General features: G+C 35.3%; 1 protein-coding gene across 1 annotated transcript in view; it reads right to left on the bottom strand.

The window, feature by feature from the left end:
- Window positions 1–2,703: 2,703 nt before the first annotated feature.
- Window positions 2,704–27,719, bottom strand: part of Ppp1r1c (protein phosphatase 1 regulatory inhibitor subunit 1C) — a 131,228-nt gene continuing 106,212 nt past the window's right edge. Inside the window, exon 5 of the mRNA XM_046447451.2 lies at window positions 2,704–6,176. Within this exon, the coding sequence (XP_046303407.1) occupies window positions 6,088–6,176 (89 nt within the window). The 3' untranslated portion in view covers window positions 2,704–6,087. The remainder of the gene's footprint in view (window positions 6,177–27,719) is intronic.

Genomic DNA, 27,719 nt, shown 5'->3' with positions numbered 1-27,719 from the left:
AGGAGGAAATTTTTCCTGCAAGAACTTTTCAGTCTTGGGAAGGGGGGCAGGAAGCAAGCAAACAAAAAAAAATAATAATAATTACCATTTTAAGGTAATTTTCTAAGGGGGAGTTTTAAAAGAAAACAATTGGTTTCAATGCTTACTCTATTGCACACATATTCACACATATGTGTGCATTTATACCCTTCTAACTCAACAATTTTTTCCATTGCCTGTCATAAAATGATGTCCCTTTCTCCTCTGATTCCATCTTTCCCTAATACTGTTGCTTTCTGTCTAGCCCCATCTCTTCTTTTCTCCATTGCTGCTTGCCTGCAGTTCCAGAAAGAGAGGTAAAGGTAAGAAATATGTGTCTTAGAGTCAAAAGGGCCCTCACATGATCATTTGGTCATCATTCTTTATTATACTAACCAGAAAATTAAGTTCCAGAGTTTCATATCACCTTGTTTTAATTTTTTCCAGGAATCTATCATTGTCTGAAATGATGTCTTTTAATTATTAATTTATGTATGTATTAACTATCTTCAGAACACCAGAATATATACCTAGAGATTTAAGAAAACTACCTACCTAGATTATTAACGTATATTCCCAGCACTCAATATCTAGAATGCCATAAATATTCACATACATTTACTGAATAATGAACTAGAATTTTTGTCTCTTGTTTATAAAATAGATTTTTGAAAACTATACAAAATAATTATATGAAAAACAGTAATAGACTAATTAACAATAGGCTAATTAAGGAGTAATAGGCTGGGGCTGGGTCTATAGCTCAGTGGCGGCACATAAAAAATAAAGATATTGTGTCCATCTACAACTAAAAAAAAATTAAAAGAAGAAGAAGAAATAATAGGCTAAGTGGTACATGGTGGCACAAAACTATAATCCCAGTGACTAGGATCCTTCTGCCTCAGATCATAAGTTCAAGGCCAGCCACGGCAACTTAGCAAAACCGTGTCTCAAAATAAAAAAAATAAAAATGGCTGGGGATGTGACTCAGTGGTCAAACACCCCTGGGTTCAATCCATGGTACCAAAAGAAAAATTCCATTCATTTTCAAATTAATTACTGCTGGCTGTTCTACTGACATCCAAGCTAACTTTCATGGTGAAATGTGACAAAGTTGAGATGTGGCAAAAATACTGGATTAAAACTATTTTCCAAGCTTCTTTGCATAAGGGTGTGGCCTTGTAATGGTTCTGGCCCATGACACATTAGTGAAGGGTTTGGACAAAATTTTGCTTCTTTGGTATAGATTATCTCTCTTTCTGTTCTGTTCTCTCCTCTTGGAACAGACTGATGGGATGAATGATCCATCTCTTGGGATGATGAGTTTACAACTCTGAGAGTGTTAAAGAAAATGAGAATTGCCAGTTGCACCACTGTTTCAGTCCTAGATATTTTATTGCATGGCAGAAACAAACCTTGGAGTCATTGTTTACTGATTTTTGTATTATTTGCTGTGAATGCTTACCTGACACAATTTTGAACTTTCATGGTGTATATATCTATGGAAAATTTCTCTAGACCTCAATTTTTCCACCTTTAAAATACAGGATGTATAGCAGGACTCAGGGATGTTTTCCAGTGTAGGAAACTCTAGTGCTTCCAGATTGGTCTCATTTCTGAAAAACAAAGCAAGTTAATGTACTCTGTAAAATTTCTGTTTGTTTCAATATACTTCAGGTGGCCTTTGACAGCTGTCTGTCTTTATAAGTTAACACCTGAAAAGCCATTTGCTGAATATTCCCTACTATGCTGGTACTTTCAGAATTCTAATATGGCAATGTCATAGATTCCTGGGATTTGCTAGGCTTGTTCCCTCAAACTAGCCTCATTGTCAACCAAAGTCAGAAAAGCGGTGGGTCAAAGGATATGAAGTAGCATTAGAACAGTAAGAAATAAAAATCAGGATGAGTTTAATATCATTTTTATCTACTAAATTCAGATTTTTTTTTCTTGAAGTCTCCAAATTTCTATTTGCTCCTCTACCTACCTCTCTCTCATTCATCTTCCCATTATAGACCAAGTCACCATGGTCTGCATGGTTATATTTAACCATCTAGATGGTTATAAACCATCTAGATGGTTAAATATAATGGGAGAGGGGACAGCTCCAGTGTCCACACAATGAAGATGAAGGCAGGATCTACAGTTAAATAGAGCATAGACTCTTTACAAAACCAAGTCAGGCACTTTTGCCATCTGTAGATGATTTCATTAAATTTACACAAGTTTGCAAAGTAGGAACTTTACCCTCATTGCTCACTAAATTATGACGGTTGATTGCAAAGCTTATCACTTTAATTACTTAGAATGTCATTTAAAAGTAAAGACTACCCCCCAGCATTTTCCTTTAGGATAAAAGCTTTAGCTTTTTCTCTGATACTTCGTTCTTATGATATGATGAAAGTAATTTAATTTCTTTAACAGATTTCATATCTCAGCAACATATTTACTAATTAATGTGCCTGCTGAGGTTTTAAGGAATGTCCTTTTGGAGTTAATATATAAAGGCATTTTATCCCATATTCCCTTTATTCAGAGAAAGCAAATACTCAAAACTGCATATTGGCCTAAGCACTTCATGTAAGTAGACATGCTTCTTTTATTATGCATTCTGCTCTTAAACTGTTTGCTATTCATTGTTAATGAAAAACATATAAAGACTTTTTAAATTAATGCAATATGCATGGTTTATTTGTGAATTCATAAACCCACAATACAATTAAATGAATTCCGTAATACTTAACAATTTAGTTATTTGCTGTGATAACATACAAAACCAATGCTTCCATAAAGGTCATTTCATTGTATATTACATTTGTGGTTTGGAGATACTTCCTCTACTATAGTAATTATATTTTTAATGGTTTAAAATATATTCACACTTTAAACTTACCCCCATTCTAAACAATAATAGATACAAAATCATAGTTTTGAAGTTGTTGTCTCTGTACTTTTATACATATTTTAACAAAATGTATAATTACAAAAATTAAAATAATTTGTTCTTGGTTAACCTAAATCATCTTATTTTTCACAATGTAGAAATAAATGACATATGTATTAAAATTAAAAGTGAATAGTAAAAATTTGCTTAAGAACAGAAATTTGTGTGAGATTTTTGTTTTTAATAAAGACCCTTATTTTGGACAACTCTCAGAAGAAAAACGGGTTACAACTTTATTGTCCAATAGAATAAACTTTGGCCGAAATTCCTGCCCTGCCCTGCCCTACCACGTTCTTTGCCCCTTTCTCACATATAGGAGGATAAAAAATAATAATCCGTAACATATACGCCTGACATAACCTCTCTTACATTCAGTATAAACAATTAAAGAGAACCCAAAAGTAGGTGGCCAGGATGCTGAGAAAGTTTTGGAGGACGTGATGAGATTTATGGAATAAATGAGACCATTTAGACAATGACATCAGAGCATTTCTCAATATCTGAAAGGTGGATATGTATGAAAGGAGTTGACAGAATTCTGGTGTCTTCAGAGGTAAGAAGGTGGAGAAGGAAGAGATGAGGATGTAGGAGAAAGAGAGAGTTTAGCACAGAGAAGAATAACTAGGAGAAAGAGAGAGTTTAACACAGAGAAGAATAGCTCTAGTTATTCAAAAAGAGTAAGTGTAGTGATCTCCATAATGCTGAGGAGGATCCGGCATTAGGCAGGATTGGACAGATGTTCTCCCAGGTCTTTCTAACTCTGATAATAACAATAGACGCCAATTATTAAATGCTCACTAAGCTGGGCTAGGCATCTTATAATCTTCTCTCTTAAGTCTCCTAAGGACACAGTAGGATAGGCATGACTGTACCTATTTTATAAATGAGGAAACTCAGTCAAAAATCTGATGAAAGAAGAATTTTAATTCAAGTCAAATTGACTCAAAGCCTACCTACTAACCATTTTATATTATAAATGCAGTCTGGGAAATACAAAACTTTCATTTTGTTTTCATCAGAAAATTCCTTCACCCATCAGCCAAACTGAAGCCACACGTTGTCTTCTTGAAAAAAAAAAGTTATTGTAAATTATAATTGTGTGGAAAGGAAACTAAAAATCCATTATGTGAGCTGTTTCCTCCCATTTCTGAGAAAATCAACATATTTCCCAAGGAAAACTTATGTTTTCAATTGTGATCCTTTTATGCTTTGAGAGTGGGGAACAGAATAGAAGAAACCAACATTTCCCAAGAAAAACTTATGTTCTTAATTTTTATTTCTTTATGTCCTGAGAATGGAGAACAGAATAGAAGGATCCAGAAGTCAAGCTGTTTATTTCTACAAATGGTGTTACAAAATCAGCAAAAGCTTTGGTTTCTTTTTATTTGCCTAAATTCTTTCGGAAAAAAAAAATTATTTATAAAAGTGTCTCTTCAAGGAAAGAAAGGGGTGTTTTTGTTTTGTTTTTGACTTCAGGGTGTCTCAAATACTTTCAAGAAGTGTCAGGATGTTTTCCAAATAATTCAAAATCACTTAAAACAAATATGAACCTTAATCAGGTTTTAAGCGAAGAGAAACTTGGGAAATCAGTCATAGCAGATGGCTTAGGAACCTCCAAAATGTTTTGGGAATAACTGGCTTTAAAAAAAAAGTGTGGGAGTGGGAGGGAGTGGAGAGAGAGAGAGAGAGAGAGAGAGAGAGAGAGAGAGAGAGAGAAATAGAAGAGTGAGGGAAGAAGGGAAAGAGCAAGGGAGAAAGGGAGGAAAGAAAGAGTATTCACTCATAGTCATGCTATTACTTATCAGTGAGTTTTGCATATATTTTTAAGGAAAATGCCACTTTTGCTGTATTCTGTTATAGTTTCTCACAAGTCTCTTCTTAATTATTATATTGCAAAGTTCCTATTCAAACTTAAAAACAAACATTTTACTTCTTGGTAGCAAGATTTTACATTTTTCTTCCTATCTTAATTTCCTCTTTATTGATTTTTGAGATTTCTTATCTTATCGTCCTTTCATGAAACATTGGAACTTCACTAATATCATCCCTATAGGAACCAGACTGACATTCCTCTATTCCCCTAAATTGTACATTCCAATAATTATGAATAATTGAAATTGTTCAAAAATCCAGAAATTTGAGTTACAAAAAGTTGTATTCATTAAGTACACATTTGTCTCATAAAACCTTACTTTATACAGATGCCAGTTCTACACAAGAGGGATTATCTTTTCTTTATTTTCCTAACTCCCAGCAGAGTACTTTCCTAGGGATAAGTTCATAAACAAACAATTGTTGAACTAATGAGTAAATGAGTGGATCTATGGAAGAATTAATAGAATTTTATATTTTATGATACAGAAGATTTATAAAATGCTAATGATTTATTTAAATGCAATGGGAATTGGTGGTTGAAATTTCAAGTAATAGTCAAAAAGGGGATAAAGGAGATTTGACATTTTATTATAGATTTAGCATTTTTCTCTTTTAGTACCCAGATGAAATGCTGGGAAATACATATCACACAGTTTAGAAAACAAAAAGAATTCTATGGTTCTTTAAGTAATGTGCTTTTGGAAAAGGAAATATTTAGTATCTGATATAGTATTTTGAATCAAGAAATCTGATATTTCTTAGTCTTTTTAAAGTAAACTGAGTTTTCTATTCTATTTACAGAAACATGATAAATGCAGATCTTAAAGATTCCATTAGACATTCTTCTTTAAATTAATCCCCAAGACACTCATGTCTAAGTGTATTTAATATTTTTTACTCTTAAAGTGATGCTATTTACATTTCACTTTAGAATGCAAATCATATCAGTAGGGTTGAGGGATCAAGCTCTGGCAGTTTTAAAGTTAGAACAGTCACATGTTCACAAGTTCCTATGTAATTCAAAAGAAAAATCACTGTAAAATAAATGCTTATTTAATTGTGACATGGATCAACTTGTACTTGGTTCTAGAGTTCAGTTGTGGGGGCTTCCAGGTGGTGCATTTGATCATAAGATTTGCAGTGCAGAGCTGGAGGATGCTTCCGGAAGTCAAGCAGTGGGGTTCCATGGGATATCCAGAAAAGTTCCTAGTTTGGTTATTCCCAGGAAGCCTTCTTGCTGCAGACTGGTATTAATGGTCCCACTGCTCCTCTCTCTCGTTTACGCCCTCTTCTTCTTCAGGGAAGGCTGATTCATTCTGTCCTTTCAGATGCTTAACCCCTGAAATTATAAAAATGGTGAAAAATGCAAGTGAAATTGATTTCTGGCAGATTCATGGCTTTGCTACAAGAGATGAAGAAAGTGAGTGGAAAGTTTTCATTGGGGCATATGTGTTTTTGTCCAAGAATCTCAACAATGTGCTTCTATATAAACCTTTTAATTCACTGAGCAATAAAAACACTCACAGCCAAATTTCCATTAGAGACAGACTATCTTTTATAATTAAATCTTTTCTGTTAGGGATTACATCACAGCCTATTAAAACCCTGTTAACTAAAAATCTGCTCACAGGCTCTTATTATAATTCTGATGTATCATTTAGTTCAAATATTGCTTTTGGCATCCCTGAACTCCATTACAAGGAGAACTATTGAAACTCTTGAAGAACAAAAGGGTGTGTGTGTGCCATTTCTGTAACTTGTAAACAACAAAACAATCACAATATTGTTAGTTTTCTTTTGGAACCTGAACATATCCATTTGATTATAGAACACCTGTATTCAAAACTCTTCAATAACTGAACATACAGAGTGGAAAAAAAAACATGGGCCTGCCATACAAGGCTCAGATGATCTGGCCTCTCCCTACATTTTGGGCCTCATTTTTCACCAGCTCTTCTTCTCACATTTATGATCATTTGTGCCCTAACAATGATAACCTACTCTTCCTCATTCCCGACCACTCCAGGCTCCCTCAGGCATCCCTGCTTTGCTTATCCTGTTCTCACTGCCAAACATCTTCTTCCTCCTCAAATACCTATTCATCTGTCACTCATCCTTCCAGTACCAGGGTGCCTCCTCTGAAGGCTACCCAAATTCCCCAGGCAGATTTGGTAGCTCTTTTTCATATTCCCCCACTGATCCTGGATTCCTCCTGTTGCACCAGTTACCTTATAAAAACTCTGTCAGTTCACATCTTTCTAATTAGAGCAAACTCTTTGATGTCAAGGCACCTGGAGTTTCACTTGGGAGTCCCAGGCACAGTGCCTACCATACAGTAGGTGCTCATTAATGTTTACTGCTTGAATGAGTGAATGAAGGAAGGAACAATTAGTACACATCTTTGTGAGGTCCACAATAATGATCTTTAGATAGTTTTCAAAATTAATTCAAACTTGTGAGTATAAATCAGAAGACCGCTACACTCAATCTAAAAAATTGCTCTTTCATTTTCCTTGGTCTATTTCTGTTAACACATCACACTCTCTACACATATAGTGATGTTTAATGTGGAAACTTTTGTACTTTTTTTTAATACTTTAGAAAATTGGTTTAGAAGTTTTTTTTTTCCTAAGTATTACTAAAATACACTCCAATTAGAGCTGATAAATGAAAGGAAGTTACTATTCATGCTTCCTATGAAACAACAGCTCAAGAAATGTGTGGATTTGCATGTACTGTAGACAGCATGCCTCAGAGTACTATTTGGCAAAGAATGATGTACTTGGACTTCATGGATTATCTTGCAAAAATATTTGATCAGTTGTAATAATATTTAAATACTTTAATTTCATCCACAAATACAGATCACTCAAAATTCCTCTTGACCTAAGACTGTGCAGATAAATTTGTTATTAAGAATTGAAAGTTATTTCATAGTACTATAAGTTTCATGGAAAAGAGGTATAAAAACTAAGGAAAAGAAAAGGGAGCATCTGACCAGTCACTCTGGTAACTGGTTTTCCATGTACGAATCCCTACATCTCACAACAACTTAAGGAAGATATGATCGGTTCAAGGTCACAAGGGTAGTATGGTGCTAAGAGGAGCTTTGACATTGCAGTCCCTCCATGTTTACTGGATGAGTGGATGAATGAATGAGTCATGAACTTCCAATATCAGGATACCTCCACTAATTTTTATCATTAGCTTTTGGGATGCTAATCCGTCATTCACTCACATTCACTCAGAGTTATTATGGGTTTAGAGCATTAATACTGACCCTGATGCAGAGGATCTTAAGACTCCTTCTGAAATATTAATCACTCAGCCACCTGACACTGTTTTTCCTGGGCTGAGGCTGACTGTGCTTCCCCACATTTGCAAAGGTTCTACAGACTCCAGAGCTCATCTCTTTGAACTGCAAGATAACTACAGAGTAATAAAGTTGTATTTGAGACACATTTCTTTAAATGAGAGTTAATGGCCTAGTGCCAACATTGATTTGTCCAAAGGAGGAGAGCAAATGCAAAAAAAAAAAAATCCACAAATAAAATGTCCAACTAATTTAACAAACATTAACCAACTAACCTACCAGTTTACACTTGAGTATAGGTCTACTTGCTTATCCTGATCTACATCATTGATTTTATAATTACAATGGTCACAAAGTCATATGAAAAAGTCATACATTTTTTTAAAGCAAAATGAGTCACTTGGACATATTTTAGAAGTTTCCTTCCTTAGCCTTATTCAAATGTGAAATGAATTACTTCCAGGTGAAAGTTTTGATGAGGCCCAAGCTGGTGACAAGTATCACAGAGATGTTATTCAGAACACCAGAAATTCTTTGTTTTCCAAAGTAGTTACCATAATGCCATCTTTCAATTGGATAATAGAAAGTTGGTTAATTTGTGTTTTGAAATAGCCTTTAGACCAATGATTTTCTTTTCCTATCATCAATATTTATTTGGTTATAAAGGAAAGATGCTAAAAGGAAAATGTGAAGTCTGCTGAGGACTAACTAATAATTTTTCTCCTCACCCTCCCCCCCCATCCCCAAACACATTTACTTTGCACTTCAATTTTCTTTAAAATCCCATTTGATGTTTAAGTAATTCTGGAGAGGGAGGATAATAAATTGGTCTGGGGGTGTTGACAAAATTCTTGGAGAGTCCTCCTTTGTCAAATGCCAACAAGCATGAGGAGAACCCTTCAGCGCACAGGGGCTGTGGCTTGGCATATCACCAAGATCCTCCCAGGGCAAGCGCAGACTCAGCCAGGACTGCACACAGGCAGGAGGCAAAAGAAATCCATTCCGAAAACACAATGGAAATTCTTTTCTCCATCCCAAATGAGCGCACAGGTAAACGGCCCGAATGTAAGACAGAAAATATTGTATGAATATGCAAAGAAATGAGGAAAATAAAAGTGAAGGAAAAGAAAGTAGACCAAGAAAGAAGAAAAGGAAAAGAAATAAATGCCCCCAAGTGGGACCTAATTCGTATTATGTTCTTCTCTAGTTTGTAAATCAGGGGGTTAAATGTAGATTAGATGAAGTGGTGAAGCAGCAGTGTGAAGAATTCTGAATAATCTGTAGACAGAAACAAATACTTAACAACCCACAGGTCAATTTTTTCTTATACCAATAAATCTGGAGCCCAAGATGACAGGTTTATTACATTTGTAGATGATAAAAAAAATTGGAAAAAAAAAAAGATGACATGATGAATGAAAAATCTAGAATTTCTAATGGCTTCCAAGAGTAGGACAATGGCCTAAGTGATGAAAGTAGAGACCAATAGGGATTTTTGTTTTTAGAAAGGTGCTTTGGGATTGATCATAAGTAGGGGTTTTAGGTGACCAAGTTTCAACATGACCATATAGAAGCTTCCTGTTTCTAGGATCAGGCTTTAGGTGTCATTGGTGGCATTTCTAAAGCCAGAGTCAGCAGTTTGAGAAAGGGATTTGCTCTCTAGCCCTATGTCAGCCACACCTTTTCCCCAACATGCTGCCTTCTCATTCTGGGCTCTGCCTTTCAAGAGGACCATTGCAGATAGTCAAAGGGATTAAAAGTAGTTTTATGAAATCACTCTTCTAAAGGAATTGTAGATGAAACTAGAATGTTTAGTAGAGAAAATAAAGAGTACACAAATGGTTTTTGAATTCCTAAACTATTGGAAAAAAATTAATTTAGGTAACACCTGAGAGGATTAGAAACTATATTGATGGATGCCATTTATGAAGTGGGAGATATAGCTCAATATAAAGACGATAGCTCCTAAATTCTGTTAGCTCATCAATAAACATGTGATTGAGCTCCTCTTCGTTGTCTGTGTTCAAGTCAGAGCTGAACTTCCATCTTTGGAAACTCACTGACCTGAGATGCTACTAATTTACAAAGGGAACATGTTGTACTATTGAAAATTTGCTCTGCTATTCATACTATAAGTTTCAGGGGGAAAAAAGTAATTATAAGTTCAAATGACATGATAGCCCAAATCCACATTTTAAAACTAATTCACATTGGGAGTAGTAGATATAAATGGATTTTTTTTAAAACTACATACTTTAAACCTTAGAAATAATTTTAAAGTCCTCTAGGGAATCTGTGAATGGATTTTGGAGAGACTCTGAAGCTCTCAGAATTCTGCTTTTACTTGTGTTTGTGCATTATCAGGGAAAAAGGTCCATAGTTTTCTGCAGAATCTTAGGGGTCTCTCATCTCCAAATATCCATGAATGTAAACAGTAGTTTAATCTCTTTTGTAGTGACAGAGGAATAGTTCAGATCGTGAAGTGATTAGCTTAAATTCACACAGTAATTATTGGCTGAGCTGGAACACAAATGTTGGACTTAATCTCCCATTGTCATTGATCTTTTCTAAAGTTACAACTTGGAGAAAATTATTTTGACTCAGGATCACCGGGCCCTTTTGACTATCAAAAAACTTTAGATAGTGGCTTTAAATAGTAACTTTTCAGTCTTCTTGTTGTTATTGTTTTCAACAGAATTGGGAATCAGAAAAATGTAGAATATTAACCCTGCCCAGGAACATTCCCTTAATAGAATCGAATTACAAATAGTGTTGAGGTCATTAGAAAAGAGGCTGCCATTCTCTCTGCTGAGCCCAGACCTGGAACTGGGCTCTGAGAGACACAGGAAAAATAAAGTAGTCTGGTCTGTGGAGACAAGATGTAATAATCATCAAGCAAGATGAGTAAATAAAATAAAGGCCCGTGTGTATGCTGAGCATGAGAGAGACATGACTACAAATCAGATAGGGACGAGGATGGTGTGCATGTAAATGAGGTTAATTCAATGAAGAAGTGCTATGGACCAGAAGAAAACATAATGCATTAGGAGAGTTGCAATAAGGGAAAGAGCTCCAGCTTGCAGGATAGTAATTTGTGCAGCCATTTATTGAGCAATATGTTAGTTAGATTAAGGGAAACAATAAGCCTAATGTCTATGCAAATAGTATTTGCAAAATACATTGAACAGGCATTAGTTTTCTAAAAGCCTATAATGAACAAAGGGATGAATTCAGTGGCCATGGAAAGATGACTTTCTAATGATCCCTTATGTATTGACCCCCTAAGTTTTATTTAAAAAATCATTCTAGATGCACTCAGGGAACATAATTTAATCTATAATATGGTACAGAATGGCTCCACAGTAAAGGCCCATATCTCTTAGATTGAAAATGTGTTTTACAATTCCCAAAATGCCTTCATAGGTACTCTATTTTTTTAATCTTCTTGTCACTCATTTATAATGAACAGCTGTACATTAGTATACCCAGGGGTTGCATAGATCAAGTGACATATTGATTTCATCCCAAAGCGAGAAACCTATGTCCTAGACTCACCATAAATTTGGCCCTTTTGACTTTATTTGAGTATATTACGTGTTGACAATACAGTTAATATCTATTTAAATATGGTGACCAGTCAACTTAATGCAATCTGCAAATCTGCATATGGTCACTCCTTTTAACTCCCTACTACAGGGAGGCTTTTTTTTTTCAGATTAAGTTTCCAGTATAATTCTCTCTTCATCATTTATGACAAAAGGGACAATATAATTGATATTAATAAGTATTATATATTTTATACACATTTTACCCATTTTATATATATATATATATATATATATATATATATATATATATATATTTGTACTAGGGATTGAACCCAGGGGCACCTAACCACTGAGCTACATCCCCAGCTCCTTTTTTAAAAATATTTTTATTTTTAAAACAGAATCTTACTAAGTTGCTTAGGGCCTCACTAACCTGCTGAGGCTGGCTTTGAACTTGATATTCTCCTGCCTCAGCCTCCCCACTCTCAGCCACTAGGATTACAGGCATATACCACTGCTCTGGGGAAATGTGTAATATTTATTTTTTACCAAAGTCATTGCCCAAGAGTAAAGCCAAGATGAAAGTTACTGCTACAAACTATTGTTAGAAGTGTATTGTTTAAAGAATAATCTAGTATCACTTATCAACATGTAAAGAGCCAACATCTTTATCATTAAGTCTGAGGCTGAGACCAGGAAAGGATATACATGTATACATACACACACACACACACACACACACACACACACAGAGTTTTGTGAGGATTCTTCTGTTCAGCCTGTATGAAAACCACTTTGATAGACCAAATGCCTTTTTGCCCTCCACAGTCAAGTGCCCTTCTAATAGCCCCTTTTCTACTAAAGCTAATGCATTCCCCATGAATTTAGAAGTGAACTTAAATTTTTAAGCATACATATAATGGAGCTAAACAGTGTTAGACTATTTCACTTTAGAAAAAGACAGAATGGCTCCCCTGCCTGCAAGATTTGACTGCAATTGACTGAACACAATAACATATCTAAAATTAATGAAAAAAAAAGATGCATCTATCAACAGTCAGTGGTTAGCCTTGAGAGCAGTATAAATAAAATAGCAAATGGAGAGTTACATTCACAGCCTTAGAAGTAAACACCCGTGTGTTTTAAGGGTCCCCAGGGAAGGACATCCAGTAATGGCATTAGAGACTGTACTGTCCTCAGGAAGTGTACTTCCCTATTGAAGCAGTGGTCAACACAGATTCACGGGGAATGGTAATTCCCTGCTGAAGTTGAGGGTCACCACAGTCTGATTCCCTGATCACATAACCAATCACCTAGCTCTGGCTCCAAGCTTGCTGTGAAAATCCTCTGATAACAACAGAGCTTGTTCCTGAGGATAGAAGGCACTGATTAGGATGAAACTATCTTCACCTGTCAATCATATTTCTTATTTTGTATTAATAAATTTACATTCAACTTTTACGAAGTTGGTTTTGGTACAATTTTACTGAATATAACTACCCCAAATTCAATTAACTCTGGGACTCATCAAGAAAAGGAAGTTTGGGAGCCTTTCAAGTGGAGAGGCTGATTTTGTCCAGGAATTGGCCAAACTAAGAGGCAACTTTCAGGGATCTCTGGGGATGAAGGAACAAGCATAATCTGACTGCAATTCTCACCATAAATCTATAGTAATCAAGACAATGTGGTGTTGGCAAAAGAATAGGCAACCAGAACAAATGAATAGAACAGAGTCCAAAGTTAACTCATATAAATCTTGCCTCTTTTTGACAAAGGAGAAAGGCAACAAAATGGAGCAAAGATAGTTTTTCCAAAAAAAAAAAAAAATGATGCTAGAACAACTGGACATCCAAATAGCAGAGACTTAAATGCACATGACTAAGTTAAAGGAGCCAATATGAAAAAGTAGCATACTGCATGATTCCAACTATATGACATTTTTGAGAAGGCAAAACTACCCTAGTTCCCAAGGGTTAGGGGGTTGGGAGGGATGAATAGAGAGCATAGAAGATTTTTATGGTGGTGAATTTATTCTATATGTATTATAATGGTGGATGTATATCACATATATCTGTACAAACCCACAACATTAAGAAAGACTCATAATTGAAACTACAAACTTTGAGTGATAACCATGTGTTAATGCAGGTTCAGTTGTAGTATGTATCACTGTGGTGCAGGACATGAGTAGTAGAGAGGGTTGGGCATGTTTAGGGACAGGAGTGTATGTGAATTCTCTGTACTTTCTGCTTAATTTTTCTGTGAGTCTGAAATTGCTCTAAAAATAAAGCATATTAATTTAAAAATTACTCTGGCTGCAATATTTATAACTGTTTGTAGTGAGGCAAAGGATTAAGTGAGGTAAGTTTAAAAGGTAAGATTAGGAGGCTATGATAGGGGAAATAGGAATATGTTTAATAGGGATAGCATTTCAGTGTTGCAAGATGAAAAGTTTTTGGAGATCATTTGCACCACAAAATGAACATAATTAATACTACTACACTTCTGAACTGTATACTTGAAAATGGTTGATCTGACAAATTTCATGTTTGTCTCTTTTGCCACAATTTAAAAATTCCTATCAGTAAAAATAAAGAAACTCTTGTACTATTCTGAGACATGATCAGGATTCAGATCAGGCTAACAGAGAGGGTGTTGAGAAATGTTCATATACTGCACAAATTTGGAAGACAGAACTAACAGTATTGGCTAAAATATTGGATATGGAATATGATAAAAAACAATGGAGTCAAGTACATATATTCCAAAGATTTTGTCCAGGGTAACTGAAAGAGTGAAGTCAACATTAACAGAGCTGGGAAAGCCTGACAAAGAAGACTTTGGATAGAATATCTGGAGTTGAATTTGGAAATACTAAATTTGATAGTTCTAATAGCTACTCAAACAGACACGTGTTTTTGGAATTCAGGAGGGCATTCTGGGCTCAGCTATAAGTGTGGAAGTCATCATTGCGTACACTTTATTTAAAGCCATTGGACTTTTGGTGAAAAGAGAGGGTAAGAAGAGAAAACAAGAGATGAGCTTTGTAGTCCTCCAGCAATATGAGGTGAAGGATATCAAGTTGACTTGGAAAATGAGACTGTCCAGGAGTGTTTTATGAAGTGGGAAAAATACTCAACATATGGGAACATGTAATGCAAGGGAATATAAGGATAATTAGAAATGGCATGAGCTTACTGTGCCAAAGCAGAGAAGAAAAAAAAAAAAAAGTGACAACTGAGAATTGACCATTGAATTTAGCATCAATATTGTCCCTCATAACCCAGATGAGAGTGGTGTTGGTAAAATAATCTGAGGTGCGTGGTAGGTCTATAAAGAAGGAGAAGAAATTAAGATAGTGAGTGTATCCAGTATTTAGGAGGAGAATTGCTGCAAGAGAAATCAAATAAAATTTTTATTAGCTGGTAGGAAGAGTGGAGTCAAATGAAAATTCTCTTCTTCATTGAAATAAAATTAGAATATAATAAACTGCACATATTCAAAATACAGTTTTATCAGTTTTGACAGTTGTTTGTACCTGTGGGACCATTACCACAATAAAGATAAACATTTTCATCTGAAGAGTAATTTTTAGCCTGGAACAAAAAAATAAAAGAGTATGCTTGTGTGCTGATGGGGCTGATCCACTAGAAAGAGGGGAAATGATGTCATAGCAAACAGGAAGGAGAATTTCTAGAGTAATATTTCTTAATATGAAGATAGATACACTGTACAACTGGAGGGCTTGCTTTTAGAGAGGAACACATCAAGTTCACTTGGGCAGAGGCAGGCTATAAAAGGGTACAGATGGTGTTGGGTGGAAAGGCCTCAAGGTTAAAGTTTAGGAAAGTTCTCTTCTGATAGCTTCAGTTTTCTCCAAGTAGGAGGCAAGGTGATTCGGAAGTGTGAGGACTGGAAGTCTACGTTGGAGGTGTCAGGGAGAGGTGACATGATTAAAGAGTCAATCTAAGATATCCGAAGAGAGCAAGTATCGGGAAACGGCAGTGTGCTTTCCAGGAAGCAGCAAACACCCACCGGAGGCCTTGTAGTCAGGAATTTAAAATGAGAATGGTCATTGAGGCTGTGTTCCATTGCATCAGAGCAGGTGTGGAATGAGCCTACACTCGGTCTCATCACAGAAAATCTTGTCAATTTGTTTTTATTGCATCTTCATAATATTTCATACCTGAAAACTGACCAACCTCCATTTGTTCCCATAAAATGAAAACACAGAACTCCATTTATAAGCCAAGGAACATCTGAGGCTTTCCAGGAGCTGGGAGAAAGACAGGGGGCAGATTCTTCTTCAGCACTCACAAAAACAAAACAAAACAAACAAAAAATTCCCACTCTGAGGATACATTCATCTTAGACTTCTGACCTTGGAAACTGGGATGAATATCTGTGGTTTCAGTCACCTGGCTGTGGTACATTGTTACAGCAGCCATAGCAAGCTAATATTCCCACAAGTTAGAAAGGGTGTGGTGGATCTCCCCTTCCTCCTCACCATCACTGTGACACACCTTCAGCTGAGTTTAAAGCACAGGTAGAGTTTCTCCTGCCACCAATGAAACACCCAGCTTCTCAAAAGAATCTACTATCTCCATCAGCTCTACCTCCATTTTGGCAGTCATCTGACAATCTTGTAATCACATCAAATGGTCTGGAGAATATAGCACCTCCCTACCTTCCCCTGCCACCACTCCAGAAATCTTTGTTGAAGACTTCTGTATCAACCAAGATGATCCACCCCTCCCCACTTTCCTCTTTGCCCCGACTAAAGGCCATGGTCCCTCATGATAAAGACTCTTTACCTACACTCCTAACATCTCTTCCCTTCTCTCCTCTGTCTTACTTACATGGAAAGACCACAATTGGAATGAAACCTAATTCTCTGCAATTTTAATTCCTGAATCTAGACAGGAAAACACCAAAAAAAAAAAAAAAATACAACCGTGCTGACTAACTTCACATAAAATGTTTAATCATGATTTTTTAAAATTGATTTTAGTTACATATGACAATAGAATGTATTTTGACAGATTATACATACATAGAATATAATATCTTCCCATTTTCCCCTACACCAGTCTCTGACAATCATAATTCTACTCTCAACTTCTATGAGTTTGACTTTTTTAGATTTCACAGGTAAGTGAGATCATACAGTATTTGTCTTTTCATGCCTGGCTTTCTTCATTTAGCAAATGTCCCCTCAGTTTACCCCTTTTGTTGCATATGGCAGGATTTTCTTCTTTTTATGGCTGAGTAATATTCCTCTGTGTATATGTATTTTACTTATCTCTTACTAGTGGACACTTGGCTGTTTTAAAACACTGCAGCAAACACAGAGGTGCAGGTATCTCTTCAAGGCAGTGATTTCTCTTCCTTTAGTTATTACAATCTTAGTCTATTGGTGCTCCTGCAACAAGACCTAAGACTAAGTAACTTATAAATAAAAGAAACTTATGTCTCTCAGTTCCAGAGGCAAGGTAGCCTGCACTCAGAGTCTGTTGAATGCCTTCTTGTTGTGTTCTTACATGGCAGAAGAATGCAACAGCAAAATCTATGCTAGTTTCCCCCAGTCCTTTTATAGGGCACCAATCCATTCATAAGTAAAGGCTCTTTTCTTAAGCATTTAACTACTTCTGAAAGAACCTACTCAATCCCCATCACAACAAGGATTAAATTTTAACACTTAAATATTGGGGAACATTCATACCATAGCAAATATATTCCCAGAAGTGGGATTGCTAGGTCATATGATACTTCTATTTTTATTTTTTTTAGGAAACTTTATACTGTTTTCCATAATGACTATACCAATTTATGTACCTTCCAACAATGTACAAGATCTTCTTTCCTCCAGATTTGTGCCAACACTTGTTATTTCTTATTTATAAAAGCCATCATATCAGATGTGAAGTAATATCCTATTATGGTTTTGATTTACATTTGTCTGATGATTAATGATGTGCATCTTTTCAAATATTGTTAGTCATTTATTTGTATGTCTTCTTTGGAAAAAGAAGTCCTTTAAATCAGGTTGTTTCTATGCTTTTGATTTATATGTGTCCCTTATATATTTTGGATGCTAACCATTTATCAGGTGTAGAGTTACAAATGTTTCCTCCCATTCTAAAGGTTGCCAACTCATCTTGTTGGTTGCTCTCTTTGCTGTATACATTTTTTTTAATCCAACGTAGTCCCACTGGTTTGTATGTACTTTTGTTGTTACACCCCCCAAAAATCATAACCTGGGCCAATGTGAAGAAGAGTTTTTCCCTTCTTTCTTTCAGAAAGTTTATGGTTTCAGGTCCTTAACCCATTTTTGAGGTAATTTCCTACATGGTACAAAATAAAGGTCCAATTTCACTCTTTTGTATGCTTTCTCATCATGATTTATTGAAGAGAGTATCCTTTCTCTATTGTGTGTTCTTGATTTTCTTGTCAATTGCTAGTTGACCACATACGCATTGGTTTATTTCTGGGTTCTCTACCATGTTTCATTGGTCTATGTATCTGTGTGTGTGTGTGTGTTTTTTTTCTGCCAGTAAGTATACTGTTTTGTTCACTGTAGCATTGTAATATATTTTGAAATCAGAATATATGATGACTCAAGCTTTGTTCACTATGCTCAAGACTGTTTAAGCTATCTGAAAGTCTTTTGTGGCTTCATACAAATTTTAGGATTTCTATTTCTGTAGATAATGTAAATGGAATTTTGATAAAGATTGATTTAATCTGGGTGGTATGGACATTTTAGCTATATTAATTCTTCCAATTCATGAATATAGGATATCTTTTCATTTATATATCTTCCCTTTCACTTCTTTCATCAATGTTTCCAGTTTTCAAAGTACAGATTTTATATGTCTTTGATTAAAAATCATTTCTAAATATTTTTATACTATTAAAAAATTGGATTTCTTAATTTCTTTTACAGATAGCATGTTGTTAGTGTATAGAAGCCCGAGTAAATTTTATTTTTTTTTTGGGGGGGGGTGTATCAGGGATTGAACTAAGGGGCACTTGACCACTGAGCCACATCCCCAGCCCTATTTTGTATTTTATTCAGAGACAGGGTCTCACTGAGTTGCTTATCACCTTGTTTTTGCTAAGGCTGCATTTTAACTTGCCATCTTCCTCATTCTCCCTCCCAAGTTGCTGGGATCAAAGGCATGCACCACTGTGCCATGCAAGCCCAAGTGACTTTTATATGTTGATTTTATATCTGGCAACTGTACTGGACTTGCTTATTAGTTGTAACTTTTTTTATTGGTGGAATCATTAGGATTTTCTACATACAAGATTATGTAATTTGCAGAGACAATTTAACTTCTTTCCAACGTGAATGTATTTTATTACTTTTTCTTGCCAAATTGCTCTAGCTAAGACTTCTGGTGCTATACTGAGTCAAAGTAATAACAATGGGCACCTTGATTCTGACTTATATTAGAAGAAAAGCTTTCAGCTTTTCACCATTGATTATGATGTTAGCTGTGGGCTTGTCATACATGGCCTTTATTATGTGGAGATATATTTCTCCTATATTTAATTTGTTGAGAATTTTTTTCATGAAAGAATGTTGAATTTTGTCAGATTCTTTTTCTGCATTTATCAGGATGATTATATGAATTTTTTATTTCATTCTTCTAATGCGGTATATTACTTTCATTTATTTGCTTACATTGAACCATCTTTGCATTGCCAGGATAAGTCTCTCTTGATCATAATGAGTGATCCCTTTGATGTACTTATGAATTTGATTTGCTACAGTATTTTATTGAGGAGTCTTTCATCTATGTTCATTAGGAACATGGCCTATAGTTTTATTTTCTTGTATAATTTTATTATCTGGCTTTGATATGACATTAATGCTATTCTTTAAAAAAAAATAAGTTTTAAAATGTCTCCTCCTCCTTAAGTTTTTAGAAGAGCTTGAGAAAACTGGAAATTTTAAATTTGGGGTAGAATTTAGCAGGAAAGCCAACAAGTCTTGGGTTCTTCTTTGAAAGGATACTTATTTATTACTGACTTAATCTCCTTACTTGTTATTAATCTGGCAGATTTTCTATTTTTTCTATTCAGTCTTGGTACATTGTATGTTTCTAGGAAAATATCCAATTCTTTTAGATTATCTACTTTGTTGATATATCATTGCTCATAGTAGTCTAATTATTCTTGGTACTTCTGTGGAATTAGTGGTGATGTTTCCTCTTTCAGTTATGGGAGTCCTCTCTTTTTATTGGTTAGTCTAGTTAAAAGCATGTCAATTTGCTTATCTTTTCAAAACAAATTCTTAACTCTGTTGATCTTGATTGTTGTCTATGTAGTCTCTATTTCTGCTCCAATATTTATTATTTTTTCCTTCTACTAACTTTGGACTCAGTTTATTCTTATTTTTTTAGTTCCTTGAGTTGTAATATTAGGCTGTCTATTTGAACTCTTTCTTTCTTATTAATGTAGGCTTATATTACTATAAACTTCCCTTGTAGAATTGCTTTTTTTTCTTGGCTCATATGTGGTATTTGTCTCAAGATATTGTTTGATTTTCATCCCAATTTCTTCTTTGATACATTGGATTTTCAGAAATGCAGCTTAGTTTCCACATATTTGTGAATTTCCCCAAATTCCTCTTGTTATTGATTTCTAGTTTCATACCACTGTGGTTGAGAAAGCCTCTTGATATTATTTTAATTTTAAATTTATTAGGAATTGCTTTATGGCCCAACACACATTCTATCCTGAAGAAATTCTCTGAGTGCATTTACTGTCATTGGATGGGGCATTCTATATATGTTTTTTAGGTAAATTTTATCTACAATATTGTTCAACTTTACTTTCTCCTTATTGATTTCTGTCTGTATTATTTACCTATTGTTTAACGTGGAGTATGAAACTTCAGTATTACTATTGTTTACTGTTTGTTATGGTTAGATATGAGGTGTCCCCCCAAAAAGTATGCATGAGACAATGCAAGAAATTTCAGAGGTGATTGGATCAAGAGAAACTTAACCTAATCAGTACATTAATCCACTGACATGGATTAACTATAGGCAGATAGAGTATGGCTGGAGAAGGTTCATTGGGGGCACGCCTTTGGGATTTATATTTTGTGGTGGTGAGGACAGTGCGCACGCTCTCTCTTGCGTTCTCTCTCTCTCTCTCTCTCTCTCTCTCTCTCTCTCTCTCTCCCTCCTTCCTTGTGTAATGCCTTTCCTTCACCCACTTTTTTTGCCATGATGTTCTGCCTCTTGTTGGTCTCAGAGAATGGAGTTGGCCATGTATGGACTGAAACCTCTGAAACCATGAGCTCCCAAATAAACTTTTCCTCCTCTAACTCTTCTTGTCAGGTCTTTTGTTCACAGTAGTGAAAAAGATGATGAAAACAGTCTAGTTCTCCCTTCAGTTTGGTTAATATTCTCTTTCTATATTTAAGAGTTCTAATGTTAGGGGTATACATACTTGTCAATTATTCTACTCTCTTAATGAATTGGCCCCTATCTTATATTAATATTCTTTTTTACTTGTGATTGATTTTTACTGAAATCAATAAAAGTCTGTGTTGTCTTATAGTCACCTCTGCTATCCTTTTTGTTTGTTTTTGCATATAAATGAAATATCTTTTTCCGTTCCTTTATATTCAACCTATATTTGCCCTTATGGATAAAATGAGCTATTACAGGAAGTATATTGTTATATCCTGGGTTTTTTGTTTGTTTGTTTGTTTGTTTTTATTCTGTTGTTATTACTTTGTGTCTTTTGCTTGGAGAATTTAATCCATTTTCATTTAAATATTGATAGGCAAAAACTTACTATCCCCTATAGCCCAGAAAGTGACAATTTCCAATCGTATATTATCTCTTCAAATTTTGTCACACCCAATGTATTCTTTGTCTTCTCTTCTTTGTTTCATCTTCCTCTTCCAATTTATGACTGAATTTTGAAGACTGTATATTAAAAATTATATCCGAAATCTAAAACTTTTTTTTCTCAGCTCTGGCACTCTCTGGTATTAGTGATGTACACTGATACATCACTAATGTCCACCTGGAAGATGTCGATAGATTTCTAACTTGTCTCTCCACTTTCTCTCCTTTCACTCATAATCAATTCCCCAAGTGGAATTTTTAAAAAAAGAAATTATAATACTCCACTAAGGAAAACCTTTTATGACCAGGCATGGTGATGTATGCCTGTAATACAGCAACTCAGGAAGCTGAGGCAGGAGGATCACAAGTTCCAGGTCAGCCTCAGCTACTTAGCGAGCCCCTTGGCAACTTAGTGAGATCCTATCTCAGAATAAAAAGGGCTGGCGATGTAGCTCAGTGGTAAAACACCCCTGGTTTAAAACCCTGGTGCCAAAAGAAAAGAAAAATAAATCCTCAAACCTTTGATGTTGTTGTATAATCCTGAACATGAGATTCCAGCTCCTCTATCATAGACTTAAAGATTCTCCATGATTAGGTAAAGAATTATCTCCTTCCAGCACCCTCCTCACTTGCTCAGCCTCGTAGATCTATCACACACAGCCCTTCTCCAGATTCAGAGGTTTGTCTTCTGCTCTCTCTGCTGGGTTCTTCTTCCTCTGATGAGTCCCTGTGGCTTGTTCCTTCACCTCATTAACACAGTCAGAATGGCATCCCCTGACCATGACATCCCAAACACACCATGCTTTTTTTCCCTTAATATCTGTTCATCTCTCTTTTTTTTCCCCCTTCTCCCGGAGTATTTATCACTCCCTGATAGTATATTTATTTGTTTAGGGACTTGTGGTACATGTCTCCTACCCCCAGAGCCAATATATTATTTTATTCAATGACTGATCAGAGGATCCTACCTCAGTATCTGAATATCATAGAGGTTCAATTCTATTTAATTGAGGAAATGACACTTTTTAATTTTACTTTCATTGAAACTCCTGTTCTAGTATGAATAGTTTTCAGCCTAGTGAATTTTTTATTTTTTTTACAGATGAGAATTTCTGCCTGATTAATTTAGGTCTGTCTAGTTAATTAATTCATCCATAACAAATATAAAAGGGTAGAGTGTTTTGATCTGGAGTTGGCTTATTTACCCTCAGCTTCCTATACTACTATTTTGATTTACCAATCTAAATTAACTTTAATGTTACAATTCTGAAATTCTACATAGTGGCAAGAAAGCTTGCAATAACTCTTTAAGAAGCCATTGAAAAAGGGTACATATAATGTTTGACTGATCACCCAATAGTTAATCAATCCCATTGGGTATATGACTTACACCTTTTAAGTGATGCAAATAGATTTGATTAACTGTTTTTGGTCATTTCTGTAATTCTTCTGTTGCCTGTAGTTTTCTATTATTGAAAAGTGTGAATCTCGATGAATTAGTCTCAAAATCTGTTCAGTTCTCTCCATATCCTGAGGCTGTTTTCTTCTACTTTCTCTGCAGAAGGCCTTCTTAGCTCAGTTGGTTTCTTGCTGACCACCAGGAAACTTCTGAATGACACCGTCCTGGCTTTCATCTGCTTGACCCATGGACATGTGGATCACATTTTGAGGCTTGCAGCTGTTTGTCTGTGCCCTGGCTTTTCTGTGGGATTTACTATGTGCTCTCAAGCATGCTTGCTCACGGGTAGTTCCACTCTCTGACCATCCCTTTGAATAATGGCAATGCACTGTATCAGCACCCCAGGGCCTGCTGATCTGCTTTCTTCTTTGATTTGCTGCCCTCCAGTTGGTCTGCTGTACTTGTCTCCAAGTGTACAATCACAGCCTCTCTTCTGTTTACATAGATCCTTAATGAGCTCTCCATGGATAAACTAATATCATTTCTTTATTTCCTATTATTTTTTTAAAATTAAGAATATTTGATACAAAGGAGCAATTCATTGCTCAAATTTCCCAAGGAGTAGCAATTTTATATAGTTTATATTAAGGAGGAAAAAATTATCATTTTTTATTACTATTATAATTTTCTGCTATTTTCCCCTATTATATTCAATTGTAATAACTAGACAAAAAGTGTTAACTTATCTAGCTTAGTTTCTCAACATAAATATCACTTACTTGGGAATTTTTTAAATAACAAAATCAAAACCATCCCCTCCCCTCAGACATTATAAATGAATTGTTTTCAAATTATGACTTTTGAATTTCCAAATAATTCTCTTGAAAGGGAAAGCTATTTTACTTCCATTGTATATTCATTGCATTAAACTTAGAAAACATTACTGTCAACAATTTTGTATTAGAAAACTTATAAAGTATACTGATAAAAATAATATTTTTAAATGTGCATGTTAAATTTCATTTAAACTCATAATTTGAGAGAGAGAATCTTCCTGAAGTATGCTTATGATTTATCATGACCTAGATGATTCTTAATCATTTCAATTTATTCCCCAAACTTACTATGCATCTAGATTATTTATCGTTGTTTGTATTTTATCATTAGATTATTTATCATTGTTTGCATTTTATTTCATTTCTTCCTCAAATAATAACAGGTACTCTGGGAAAAAATTGAATTGATAAGATAAATGAGACTATTGGAATTGAACAGCATATTATTTCTGATTTTGATATACTGACTACCATGAATCTTCAATTTACTAACACACACACCCCCCCACACACACACACATACACACAACAGAGCCTCTTACAGAAAATACCAGAATGTCCATTTGTCTAGGTACTCTTGTGCAAAAGTAGCTATGAATTAGACTTATGATGTTATCCCAAAGTGATTTCACATACACAACAACAGATATGGTCATTAATGATCTATTAAGTATCTCTCTTAAAACTTCACACACATCTAATTGCTGGGCCATACTATGTAGATTGTAACATGAAAGTTCTTTTTAAAAATAAATGTCATAATTATTAATAGTTCAACTATATCATATTTTGTTGTATTAATTTATCAAATTATTCACAATTCCATATGTTTTGTGATCCTGTTTTGGTTTTCTTTTATTAATACAGGGAACCTCAAAACTAGATAGTGTCCGGAATCCCCATGTCCTATCTTGACCTCCAGAAAGATTTCCAAAGGAAGGAAATCTCCATGTATATCAACAGAAACAAAAGGAGCCCAGGCTGGGGTCCTGCCCTGTTCCCTACTGTCTTCCACACCCAGCCATTGGATAGAGAGATGCCTTCCTATGAATAGCAGTAGTGCTATAGGAAAGTACTTTTTTCTCAGTCACTGATGTATCACTTTTTTTGTACTGGAAGAACTTTAGAAGGTAGTCCTGCTTGTAAAAAAAAAAGTCCAACTGCTTCCTGACACACACATGCATACCACACATTGCAGATATGAAAGGCAAAGCCTGTTTTCTAAAGAGATCCCCATTCAACTAGAACATGGGTTTTCTGGCTTTCATTCCACAGTCTGTGCATCATACCACACCAGGCACAGAAAGCAAATTAACTGCTGGTATCTGGGAATCCCAGCAGAGTCGTCTTTCCAACCACAGACTGGTTGCCTGATGCTGGTGCAAAGAAATCATCATTAAGAGGTAAACTGTGTTATGTGATATGTGGAAGCTGAGCTCTTTAGAAAGATACCCCAGTAGATGTTTGGTAACATTGAAATGAACTGTTAGTGTAAAAATTTAGGCAAGATATGGATTCTGCTTCCATAAACTGGCCTAAAAATAAATACCATTGGTAATAATGCTGCTGTGTATTCTCAGATGAAAACTCCTTACAGGTTATTTTGGTACACATTCTTTTCTATAATTGCAGACTGCCTATCTGGAAATTTACCAATGGCACCACCAAAATATAATTTGAAATAAATAGAAATATGAAGATAAAATTCTAGATTTCTAACAAAGATTTGTTTATTTCTCAACAGACATTTCTCCAGCTGTTCCTTGGAGCTTTATAATGGATATCTGTTGTTTGTTCTTTATAATGGATATCTGTTGTTCAGCCTTGTCAGCACCACCCTCCACCCGCCCCTTCTTATAAGAAATGTCTATCCTCCCCACTCTGCTTTCTCTAGGAACCACTATTCCCACTACTAAGAAGGAAAGTAATCTGCATTGCCTGATTCTTATATTACTTTGCCTTCTGACCCTTGGGTTGATCATAACCTTCCCTCATGGTCTGGCTGATCCAAGTCATCAGGATGGTTTTGAATTATAGGTGGCATAAGATGTTAAACATGTTTGCTCTGGATGATTCTGTTTCCTAGTAAAGGAGACAGCTGGGCTGCACTGGGGAGGACAATGTTTATGGGCAAACATAGGACATGGAGGATGGGCAGACTTTGGTTTTGTATTTCCTAAGGCTGAGCTGCTTTCTTCCTTTCCTGGTAGTGTGCTTTTTTCTTAATACATGAAGTAACAAAGGAATCTTTCAACAAGTTTCCCTTTTGCCTAATTGTGTTTGATTTTTGACATGTGAAACCCAAAGAATTATGACTAGTCCGTTCTTCTTGCCTTCAATCTTCTGAGATGGGAAGCAGGAAGCAAAAATGAAAGGCAGTTGGCCTATTTTTTATCTTCTGTACCTCCAACTTTGACTTAAACTTATGATGAGCTGACAACCAAAGATCGGAAATGCTTCTTGTGTCTAGGGTATCCTTCAAGTTACACCTAAAACTTAGATGTGTTACCAGAACTAAAGAACAGTAGAACACCCTTACCCTTGGGGGAATGTATTCTAAGACCCTCACACCATGCCTGAACCCACGGATTGCATAATTGTGTGTGTGTGTGTGTGTGTGTATCTATCTATCTATCTATAATGTTTTATCCTACAGTTATGTATCTATGATAAAAATTCAATTCATGAATTAGGTACAGTAAGAGATTAACAATAACTGATACTAAAATAGATTATGAAAAGTAAACTCTAATAAGAGATTTTTAAAATGTATTAATTGTTTGCTTTTGAAATTTTCCATTTAATATTATGAACCATGATTGCCTCATCCAACTGAAACTCAAAACCACATATAATAAAAATTTCATGATAGAGAAAGTTTTAATATCTTTTAAAAAATGAGCAATTGTCTCCTTATGAGCAAGACCATTGTGAAACAATGAATATCATAGGCTTGCACGTCAGAGATCAAAATCATCACAACTGATATTACGCTTTCCTGGTTACTGAGACAATGATTTTATTACTTCAAAGCTTTCAGCACTTACAACCAGCTATCATTGTGTCATTATAATTATCTCCATAGAATGTGGAGAAATCTATGTCATATGTTGACACACATGACATCATAAGACACTAAAAGTCATGGCCTAACGAACAAGAAAGCAGCTGGGCATAGGGGCACAAGCCTGTAATCCCAGTGGCTTGGGAGGCTGAGGCAGGAGGATGGATCATGAATTCAAAGCCAGCCTCAGCAACAGCAAGGAGCTAAGCAACTCAGTTAGACTCTGTAAATAAAATGAAAAATAGGGTTGGGGATGTAGCTCAGTGGTTTAGTGTCCCTGAGTATTTTTTTTTTCTAGAAAAAAAAAAAAAACAGGAAGGAAAACATAGCAAAGAAAATTGTTTTTAACCACCCCCAACACCACCAACAAAATTTGTCCAAGCTTTCTCGTGTTCAAACTCAAGTACTTCAGTTTGGCTTTGAAAATACAAGGGACTGGGTACTATAATTCTTTAACCCTTAACACCATATTTGTTCTTGTTGTTCATCTATATTTTCCCACTCACCTATATTATCCTTGCATTATGATCACAGTCAAGTCTAGGTTAAAATTAGTTTAAGCATGGTTTACCTCTAGTCTCTTCATAGGATAGCTACCCTGTATTTAAGTTTGGGGAGGTTATTTGGGAAATTTCATCTTTTCTCTTTTCACTGACATTTTATATTATCAATATTTATGAGCCAACTTAAAGTGGGGTCCCCTTCTGCTACTGCTATTCATTTCTTAATCCTAGACCTATCATCCTGCTTATTAATAGTAACACCTTATATTATTATATCATTTTTTCAATTTTCCAAGGCAAAAAAATATAAAATCATTGAATCCATAATATGACACTGCAGCCTA

This window comes from Marmota monax, unplaced genomic scaffold (assembly GCF_021218885.2).
Source record: "Marmota monax isolate L192 unplaced genomic scaffold, Marmota_monax_Labrador192_F-V1.1 WCK01_AAM20220418_F8-fsc00007, whole genome shotgun sequence".
NCBI lineage: Eukaryota > Metazoa > Chordata > Mammalia > Rodentia > Sciuridae > Marmota > Marmota monax.
This window is presented reverse-complemented; position numbering and strand designations above follow the sequence as displayed.